This window comes from Octodon degus, unplaced genomic scaffold (assembly GCF_000260255.1).
Source record: "Octodon degus isolate 3935 unplaced genomic scaffold, OctDeg1.0 scaffold00102, whole genome shotgun sequence".
NCBI lineage: Eukaryota > Metazoa > Chordata > Mammalia > Rodentia > Octodontidae > Octodon > Octodon degus.
The window spans coordinates 10,191,054-10,202,180 of NW_004524678.1; the positions used below are offsets into that span (position 1 = coordinate 10,191,054).

The following is an 11,127-nucleotide window of genomic DNA, read 5'->3' on the forward strand; positions in this document are numbered from 1 at the left end:
ATTACACACACAGTTTTAGAATACAAATAATGCTTTTAAAATAGTGTCTTACTGCGAGTAATGTAAGATACTCCCACCCCACCCCTCGTCTTCCTGGGGAATGAACCCAGGGCCTTTGCCTGCGACTAAATCCTTCCATTTTTTTTTTTTTTTTTTAAGATGGTTGGTCCTGAGCGTACAGTCCTCCCCCCATCCACCGCTGGTATTACAGTTGTGTGCTGCTGTGCCTAGTTAAACATGCCTTTTTATGAAAAGACATGTCCTACTAGAGATGGATTGTCAAGTTACTGTTGTTATTTGGCATATTATGATTAAGCCACCAGCCCAGTACATATTTCTTTCATTTCCAAATTTCATATTGTTTTAAGATTTAATTTACTTTTTGGTTGTTATTAACTTTTTGAGACAGGATTCAGTTCAGGCTGGCCTTGAGCTGACTTTGTAGCCCAGGCAGGTCTCACACTTGAAATGATCCTCCTGCCTCAGCCTCCCAAGTACTAGCATTACAGGTGGGTGCCACCACGCATGGCCCTTAATTCACTTTATAATTATGTGACATTCTGATTGCAAATCAAACTGCTACAGGGTTTATTATATTCAAGAATGTCTAGTTTCCACCCTCACCAGAAGAATAGATAAAGGAAATATCGTGTCTATACACTATGGAGTACCATAAGGAAGGATAAAAGTGGGTCATTTATAGGGAGGTGGATGCACCTGGATACATATGTTAAGTAAGACAATCGGATGTACAAGTTTAGATATCTCATGGTTTCTCTTATATAAGAACCCTAGAACATAAATAAAGAGCAAAAGAAAAGATAGGTAGTAGAAGATATGGAGATAGAGCTTTGGCAAAAGGGAAGGGGACCCAGGGATGAAGGAACAAAGGACAGAGAGGAGGAGGGGGATGAGAGTGAGTTCAGACATGTCGTGCACCTGTACCAGTGCACCGAAAAATACTAAGAAAAATTTAGGAAAAGGAATGTCTCTCTCAGATAGTTCCTTGCTCCTACAACTTTTAAAAGAAATGACTATTCGTGTGTGTGTGTGTGTGTGTGTGTGTGTGCCCACGTAGCTTCTGGTTTCTTAAATAATTGGCGATCGATATACTCTACATACATTTCCTTGCTTAGATTTAGGAAGATCATTGAAGAGTAAGATACATACAGAGATCCTTTGTTCCTTTTCACTACTTCGTAGTACTCTACTGAATCCATTTGCCAGTTTTTCTACCATTCTTTTGTTGCTAGGGTTGTTACAAGTCAGTTTCTTGTTCTGTCAAATATGAAAAACAATATATTCTTGCCTTTATAAATAGACCTGCAGGTGTTAGCATTATGTATGTTTATTTATTTTTATTTTTATCTTTGGTGGAACCAGGGATTGAACTCAGGCCCTTGCGCTTGCCAGGGAAGCGCTTATTCTATTGAGCCATCTCCCCAGCCCCTATTTATTTATTTTTGAGACAGGGTCTTTTTATATAGCTTAGGCTGGCCTTGAATTCTTGGCCAGATCTTTCTGCCTCAGCCTCCCAAGCACTGGAATTATGGTTATGCACCACCACTCCCCTCTATGTGCCTTAACAGTGTAGTTTTTAGATAGATTATGAGGAAAACCTGTCTTTGTTGGGTGAAAGGATAAACAAAAATGTAATTTTGCTGAATTTCTCCGGATTTGCCTCTAAAGCTCTTATATAATTTTGTGTTTGCACACCCCTGAGAGTAACTTTATTACAATGTAGCTCGTAGTATACTGTTAAGTGAGAACTTTTAACTCTGTTTAAATTTATTTTGTGAGATAAAGCAATTTTTTATGTGGTTAAAAGCCTTTTGTATTATTAATCATCTGTACATTGTCTGGTCCTTTTTTTCCCTATAAAGCTAATGAATTTTAGAAATGTTTTATGTATTTATTGACATAAACTGGAAATATTTTTTTCATCATGTATATTTTTACTTTGGATCTCTTTATTCAGAATGTTTTTACGTTTATATTTTTGATCCATTTGGAATTTCTCCTGGAGTATGTGGTGGAGATCTAATTTTATTAACCTCCATATGGTTATCCTGACACATTTACTTACAAGTTCTTCTGCTCCCCAGATTGTGAGGTGCTTCCTTTTCTTTTGGTGGTACCAGGATCGGACTCAGGACCTTGCGCTTGCCAGGCAAGCTCTTATTCCACTGAGCTATCTCGCCGGCCCTACTTCCTTTATCATAAAATGATATACTTCTATAAATTATTTCTATATTTTCTGTTCTTTTCAATTAATCTTTTTCCTTACATAATTTTTATGTAGTTCTTTTAGTCCACTATAAATGTTACAGAGTTCAAGTATAGAAGAAATATTGTGCCTAGTGTCATGCGGCTGTAAGTAGCCAGAGGTGGCTTTGAGCCTCAGTTTCTCTGGCCTGAAGTTGAGACTTTTCCTCCTTGTCGGTGCTTGCTCTCTGTGTACATACTCTTCCTTCTGCAGCTCTCCATGTAAAACTGGCAGAGGCAAGATTTTTAGGATCAAAAACGTTTCTTCCTGGAGTTACTTTTAGTCAGAACCCAATATAGTTACAGTTGTCATAATTTTGAATGAATGACAACTGTAATTTGCAATAATATTTAAGCACTTGTGCTAGAAATAGCTCAACTGGTTCCCGAATTTATCATGCATGGGCGTCACCTGGGGCTTCTCTCCCCTTGGGCTGGGGGAGGAGGACAGAATTTGTCCCATCTCCTCCCACCCGTGTGCACTTTGATTCTGCACCTCTGTTAGTGCTCAATAATTTGTTTTAAAAGGAAGGGCAAGAAAAAAAATGAGAAAAGAAGGGAAAAATGAAACAAAGCTTTTGAAGTAAGGAGGGTGTTGTGGTTTATGTCTAGTTGTCCCTCCCACAGCCTCCTGCAGTCTTGGGGCGGCTTCTGGAGTTTGTGGTTGATTATTGTGGGTGTGGATGCTGTAGCTGCCCTGGGGCAGGTCCTTTGCATCACGGTGTGAGGAGCAGCGAGAGCTTAGCTAGCTGCCTGGCTGCGGCCGTGCCTCTGGTGCGCTGCACTTGGCTGCTGCCATGAAAGGCTGCTCTCTGCCATGTGCCAGGCTGCCTTGGAGCAACTGAGTATGGAGCCAACTTCAGCAGCTAAATAAACCTTTCCTTCCTTCATTTTGAGTGTCAGGTATTTGTCCCAGCAATGAGAAAAAGAGTAACTGAGACAGAGGGCAGGAGGTGTGGAAGAGCAGGCAGGAGAAGGGGGAAGAAGACTCGGTAACATCACGTGCGATTGCAAATACCCTCTGATGAGTGTGACTATTATATATGCTCAACTGTACCCGTAAACTTAATTAAAACAAAAGAATTCATACTTTTAGCAGGTCCTCGATGATGCTGAAGCTAGTGGGGAAAAGGACCATGTTTTGGAAACCACTGTTTTGGTGCTCTGTTTGAAAAGTTAAAGTTGTATGAACTTTCTTTTTTCTTTTTTTATTAATTTTATCGAGAAAGAAATAGCAATGAGACAATTTCAGAACAGGTTAGAAGGACAGTTACAATAATTAATACATTGCATATTGTCTTTGTTTTTTTTCTTTTTTCATAATTTTATTGATAAATAGCAATAAGACAGTTTCAAATCAAATCACTAGGACAGTTTCAATAATTAACACACTGCATACATTCTTTTTTTTATTTTTTAGCAGTTTTATTTGCAGTTAATAGTTGTTACTGCATACATTCTTAGTGTATGAACTTTTAATTCGTCCTTCTTGAGAGAAGAAAAGGAGTCTTCTTGTTTAGAGTGCTACAGTGCAAGCCTAGTGAGATTGATTTTAAGTTGCTTAGTTTTACTTTGGTCTGTAAAGTTTTTGCTTGGAACTGTTTTGATTGTGCCTCAAAAGTATACTTTCTTAATTTTTAGTCACAGTTTCTTAAAAAATTAGCATGTCTTTTGCTTTTAGTATAATGATGCATATACTTAGACCTTTTTGTTATGTGTATTTTGCAGTGTTCTTATGTTGACCTACCTTAAATTTTTTATTTTTTATTTTATTTTATTTTTGGCAGAACCGGGGATTGAACTCAGGCGCTTGCGCTTGCCAGGCAAACGCTTACTCTACTGAGCCATCTCCCTGGGTCCCTTTTTAAATTATTTTGAAGGAAAATAAACAATGATGCTTCAAATGAATAGAACTTGCTGGTTGGAGTGGTTAAAAGAAACGTAGCTGGGCATGGTGGTGCGTGCTAATGATCCCAGCCCTGGGGAGGCTGACCTGGGAGGATGACCGTGCGTTTGAGGGCAGCCTCGGCTATGTAGTGAGTTCAGGGCCAGCCTGAACTCCAGAGTGGGACCCCATCTTAAAAAAAAAAAAGTGAATCAGGACCTTTACATTTTAGCCCTTGACTTCTCACGTGAGCATCCTCGGATCTTTCTCTAGCATCAGGGCTCTCAGTTCCATTACCCAGAAGCCAGGACTTGAATTTCTCCTCTTCAGGAGTGGAGTCCTTTGTTTAGATTCTTTTTAAAGGACGGTAACCTAAAATCTACTCCACATGTAGCCTGACATTTCCAGAGCAAAACAAAAATGCCCCTCTGTAATCTTCTGTGTATTACAGTTCCATTAATACAGCTGTAGCCCACTTAGGCTTTGTGTTATTAAAGTAGTAGTAAAATTAAATCCCTAAACCCTTTTAAAATGTCCTTCAGATGAGTCACTTTTCATTTTAAGCATGTGGCTGCTTTGGAATCTTACAGAACGGCGACAGTTCCGCCTGTTAAATTTCATCTTGGCCATTTGGGTCCTCATTCCGTTAGACATTGTTTTTGCTGTGCTTTGCAGCTTCATGGTATCCACAAGCTGCCCTTTGAGTCTTCATTTTAGCCTCTGTCGCCCATGGTGGCACATCCTGCCGGCCCTTGTTCCAGGATTTGTGCTTGCTGGGTGTGGTGGTTCAACCAGTTGCTAATTTAGCTTGCTGAACTAGGTTATTACTATTATTATTTTTAGCTTGTTTTCAAGAACATCATGAGAGGCAAATTATGAGTTCTTTACTAACATGTAGTTAAATTTGAAGTGTACTTTCTTGACATACAAATTTAACACTTTGAAAAAACAAGGTTAGTCTGTGACATGTCCTATTAATAGCTCATGGAAGCTAGGCTCAGGCATCTCTGCATCCTCAATTATAGGAGTTACTGTCTTATTTTTGAAAATAGCCTCCAATTTTGTAGCACTGGCAGTGATTCAGGGATTTCATTTGCAGGTTCTTGGAACACAGTTGTTTAGGCTGAGATAAGTAAATATGAACTTACAGAAATCTGTGTCTTCATTTTCAGTCTCTCTTTTTTTTGTGTCTATTTCTTTTTCCCATTGCTAGTTCATCACTTTCCAGTTCGAATATAATTCCTTTTGTTAAATTAGAAAAATGAGAGTCAAAAGAGGCGTGTATTGCAAAATAACCTGTGCTTATATTAATTGTATGTAAAGGAATAGACTTTCAGGTAAAGTTAATTTTGACATAGACTTTTGCGAATTTGCATTGGAGAAAGGGAGATGAGGGAAGTGAAAGGATATAAACAAAATATAGCATGTGGTAAGAAAACGTCCGGGGGAAATAGCAAGTTTTATATATGCCTGAAAATAATCAATATTTAGATCAGGAAATGTACCAGTTCCAACCAAAAATATTTAACTCAATTGGAAATAAAATTATCTTTTATCTCTAATTGCGTTAGGTAATACCCTAGACTTGAAACTCTTAATGGTTTATTCTGTTTTCATTATCTGATTCTATTCTCAAAAACCTCATGAGGTGTATAGGTTGACTACTATTGTGATCCAATTTGCAAATAAGAAAGCTGAAGATGCAAAAGGGTAAATTAACTGGATCTAAAATGGGACTGCATTATTAAGTCTGTCACCTGTTTTCTGTAACACCCTGCCTTGCTCGTTCATTCTGTTTCTCAGTCTAGAAACTTTCTTACAAAAATTGAAGCAATATCTAAACTTAACACCTTGTGGTGTTGGCTTCTCAGCCATATTCTATTTTAAATAGAGTTGCTACTGAAAGGCCAAGAAATTTCTTTAGACTTACTCATTCTGTGATTGAAATAATACTTTGAGGATTTTTTACGATAAATGTGTGTTGGGCTTATTTGAAGAGATCGAATGTGGATGATTGTCAGCTGCAAGGTGAATATTAGTGTAATTTGTTGACTGACAAAATGTACAGTGCAACAAGTGAAATAATGGGAGCTTTTGGGGAAGATAAAATTTCAGTATTTGCATTTCCTTATTTAAAATACAGGAATGAAATACTGTATTCTTCCTGTTTAACCAATATTTAAATTCTTTGCTATTGTTCAAAACCTTTTAATTAATTTGGTAGTGCTTTTTTTACTGGTATCCCTGTAACTTGTATTTGAGTTGTGAGACAGGGAGGAGATAGGTCATATGGTATAGCCATCGTCTGTTCCTTTTGCTTTTTCTAAGCAACTGCTATGATCCACTCTGAAATACCGTGTGTTTATTTCTTAGGGCTGCTGTAACATTACCACAAATTGTACTTTAGGCAGCAGAAATGTATTCTTTCGGAATTCTGGAGGCCAGAAATGTGAAATTAGTGTCAATAGGCATCTTCTTCCACCTTCTGTGGGCTGCTGGCCTTCCTTAGTATGGCTGCAGCTGTTTACTGCAGCCATACTAAAGAAGTTACTGCAGTTACTTGCTTCTGCAGCGACTCGGTAAGCTTTCCCGCTCTTTCGTCTGTGCCAAATCTCCTTTTACTTTCTTACAAGATACATGTTGATTGCATTTAGGGCCCACCTGGACCATCTAGTTTAATCCCCATCTCAAATCCTTACATCTGCAGTCTTTTTTATTCCAGAGGTTACACGTGTCTGTTGGAAAGCCATTTTCATCTTTTTGTTGTTGTTTGGTACTGTGAATCAAACTCATAACCTCATACTTGCCAGGCAGGCGCTGTGCCAGTGAGCTAAATTCCTGGCCCTGGAGAGCCATTTTCTGCCTACTGCCTCTCCAGTTTTTCTTTCTTCTTACTTTATTTATTTATTTTTTTTTGTTCCTCGAATGCCTTCAGGGCACTTTTGGCCAGCGGGAGAGGTGTGAGGTTCCAACTCCAGCAACCTGAGGCTGACAGCTTTGTGGAAGCAGCCACTTGAAGGACTGAGCTAGGGCCAGGCCCCCCTTTCTTCTTACTTTATTGTTCCTTATCTTCTACATGTATGAGTAAGGTGGGTATTATCTGAATTTATGATCAAGAGTTGAGTTGCTATGGTGTAGATCAGTAAATCTTTATTGTCTTCACTGTAGAATATTGGATTCTGCTCTCAATTTTCATTGTTGTAGAATAATTGACAGGACTGATGGGTTTGTTAAATTATTGAAAGTTAAGGTAAAGACTTTAAGTTAACATAAAATTTCTTTCCAATTATAGGCACTAGTCTTAGCATTGATAAAGAACTAGCTAGTGTTGTTTTAAAATGAATTGTGGGGCCAGGGAGATGGCTCAGTGGAATAAGTGCTTCCCTGGCAAGCGCAAGGGCCTGAGTTCAATCCCCAGTTCCGCCAAAAAAATAAAATAAAATAAAATGAATTGTGCTTAAACACTCTCCCATGTTTCCATTTTCACTGACAGTTCAGACTTGAATTGATTTTTGATTTGATTAGTACGTATTGGTTGTATATAATGATTGCATTCATCATGGGGAATTGATACATGTACATAACACATTTTAATTCTTGCTTTCTTTTTTGATACCAGGAAACGAACTCAGGATGTTGCACTTGCCAGGCAGGTGCTGTGCCACTGAGCTATATCCCTAGCCCAATATATCTTAATTCTTTTCATGTCCCTTTCCCTATCTTCTACTCTCCCTCTACTTCTTTGTCCCCTTTCCATTTATCAGACTTGAATTTAATGATGGGAGCTAGAATGTAACAGTTGGCAGTTTTGATGCAGAAATCCATTATCCAGAGACCTTTATGACTTGGCGAGTATTAATGTAACATTCTGCATCTCCATCTCCTAATAGCTGTAACAAAGGAGTTTAATTATATGGCTATTAAATTCTAAGTCTCAAGGTCTTTCCTAGCAGCGTTTAAAAAACAAAAGGCTAAAAAGTAAGAAATTTGAGTTTATGTGGTATCATTTGAAGCACAGTTATATTGACATGATCTCTTTAAAATAACTGTCTCTACTTTTCGTTTTTCCATAGATGGACCACACATCCCCAACCTACATGCTTGCTAACTTAACCCCCTTACATTCCGAGCAACTCCTGCAGGGCTTGAATCTTCTTCGCCAGCACCACGAACTCTGCGACGTCATCCTTCGTGTAGGTGATGTTAAAATTCACGCCCACAAAGTGGTGCTTGCCAGCATCAGCCCGTATTTCAAAGCAATGTTCACCGGAAATCTCTCAGAGAAAGAGAACAGTGAGGTTGAGTTTCAGTGCATTGATGAGACCGCCCTCCAGGCCATTGTGGAGTATGCCTATACTGGAACTGTCTTTATTTCTCAGGACACAGTTGAATCTCTTCTTCCAGCAGCAAACCTACTCCAGATAAAGCTTGTCCTAAAAGAATGTTGTGCATTCCTTGAAAGCCAGCTGGATCCTGGCAATTGTATCGGAATTTCTCGCTTTGCAGAGACCTATGGTTGTCACGACCTTTATTTGGCCGCCACTAAATATATATGCCAGAATTTTGAAGCTGTTTGTCAGACAGAAGAGTTTTTTGAGCTTCCACATGCTGATTTGGATGAAATTGTGTCCAATGACTGTTTGAATGTAGCTACCGAAGAGACTGTTTTTTATGCATTAGAGTCTTGGATCAAGTATGATGTACAAGAACGCCAGAAATACTTAGCACAGCTCCTGAACAGTGTACGATTACCGTTGCTGAGTGTTAAGTTTCTCACTAGGCTCTATGAAGCAAATCATCTTATTCGTGATGATCGCACTTGTAAACATCTTTTGAACGAGGCCCTAAAGTACCATTTTATGCCTGAACATAGACTTTCTCATCAGACAATCTTGGTAACGCGACCTCGCTGTGCTCCCAAAGTACTTTGTGCAGTAGGAGGAAAATCTGGACTCTTTGCCTGTCTGGATAGGTAAATAGAAGGCTTTCTTAAAGGAATGGTGCTAATGGATTTTGCGCTTTCTAAGTGTGCTAATGTTTTGTATTTAAAAATAATTAATGTTTAAACTTTGTTTCTTTTTTTTCCTCTTTCTCCTAAAATATTTATATAGTTGCTTTAGTAACATTGCCACCTATTTGACACAGTATTCTTAATTATTAACTTCTCCCATCCCCAAGCATGTACTTTATCCATCATAGTTACTCACTAACTTCTTTTTCCTCTAAAGCTATGTGCATCTTTATTTGCGTCAGACCAGGTTGGAGGAGCGATTCATTATTGTCAGATACATCAGAAGATGCTAAAAAAGAGAGGCAACTTCATACATGTGATAGGAGTAGACTGGGGCCATGAATGGGTTTGAGTGACAATAGTTAAGTAGAAGAATTGGCATAGAAATAGGAAAAAAATAGGATGTTACCATAAAATTGTGGATTGTATATGCAGCTTATTTTTTCACCTTTTTAAAAAAGACAATAGTAAAAGTTGCTTTTTCCCAACTATTTAGAGCAAGAGGCATTAGACTTCTTCTTTAAATGTTAAAATAGTAGTACTTTAGGCCGGGTGAGCTAAGTGGGCTTTGTCACATCTGCCCAACTCTGCCTTTACAGTGTGAGAACAGATAGAGACAGTACATAAATGAATGAGCACCAGAGTGCTTCAGTAAAACTTTACAAAAATAAAACATGGGCTGAATTTGGCCTATGACTTTAGGTTCCCTATCCTTGATTCAGTGCATTAAGTAACTTTTAGATACTGAAAATACAGCTTTTTCCGTGGGTAGGATTATTTTATGACTTGTATTTGATATGGTCGTTTACTACTGTGACTTTCTTTCTCATATCCAAAAATTTGATAGATTGCTTTTCTTTATCTGATGGTAGGGAATTATTAATGTGTCATCAGTAATAATGGTGACTCATACACTCTTGAATCTTAAAAAATTTCATTGTTTTTCAGTGAAATGTTCACTACATTTAATTGTAGTCTAAAACTCATATATTGAGAATGGGCTACAGGTAGAGCATTATGGTAGCTTACACAAATTGATTTTTTAATTCTTAAAGGCATAGATTATTTAGATAAAGGAAATAACAAAATTTTCCAAATACACTATATATCGCAGAAAGTCTATGGTTGACTGTTGGTTTCTCAAATACTGAAAATAATGAACATAAGTTTTTGAAGAGGCCTAAAAGCTGTTTATAGTTTTAGATCTAGTTACTAATTTTTTGTCTTTGACTATAATAAAGTTAAAATACCATTTGCTCAAAGCTGTTTATTGCAGAATTACTTATGACTATGGGAAAACTGGAATCAACCTGAACCATCTTTCAGTTTAACTCTACAAAATATTTTAAGTACTTTCACATCAAATGCTATATAACATAATGGAGTTTCAGAAATGTCATAATTTATTAAAGGAGAAAGACATTTACATAGATACTTATAATACAAAGTGTTAATGCAAAAAATAAAGATAATGCTGTGCCGTCATAAGGGAGACCTTTATCCCACTTGGGAAATTGAAGGAAGTGTTTGTATAGAAGAATGTCCTGAGTGGATGTTGAAAGCTAAGAGCCAGGTGAGAGTCACAAGAAAATGTGTAGCTAGATTATGTAGGAAATGAAAAGCTGTTCGGTACTGACAAATACAGTTCCAGTGAGGCCAAGCAATGGATCATATGGGCCAAGTCAAAGAAGTTATTGTATGCTGTGGTGAAAAGAAGACTTTATGATTGTTGCAAAAGGTTTTAAGGAGGGCATATGTGAAGATTGAGGCAACAGGACTAGCATCATAGAGATTACATAAGAGGCTTAGAAATATAAGTGAGGGGCCAGGGAGATGGCTCAGTAGAATAAGCTCTTCCCTGGCAAGCGCAAGGGGCCTGAGTTCAATTCCCAGTTCCACCAAAAAAATAAAAAGTATAAATGACACTTTTTAGGGATACAATATAGATAGTAAAAAGTGAAACAAT

At 37.8% G+C, this 11,127-nt stretch overlaps 1 protein-coding gene across 3 annotated transcripts in view; it reads left to right on the plus strand.

Moving 5' to 3' along the window:
- The window catches only part of Klhl28 (kelch like family member 28), a 50,539-nt gene that overhangs the window by 13,649 nt on the left and 25,763 nt on the right, over positions 1 to 11,127 (plus strand). For 2 of the 3 annotated variants that reach the window (XM_004638779.2, XM_023723764.1), the window contains exon 2: positions 8,224 to 9,122. In XM_004638779.2, the coding sequence (XP_004638836.1) occupies positions 8,224 to 9,122 (899 nt within the window). Of the gene's footprint in view, positions 1 to 8,221; positions 9,123 to 11,127 lie in introns of those variants that run through there. The other variant, XM_004638780.2, reaches the window with a different exon arrangement.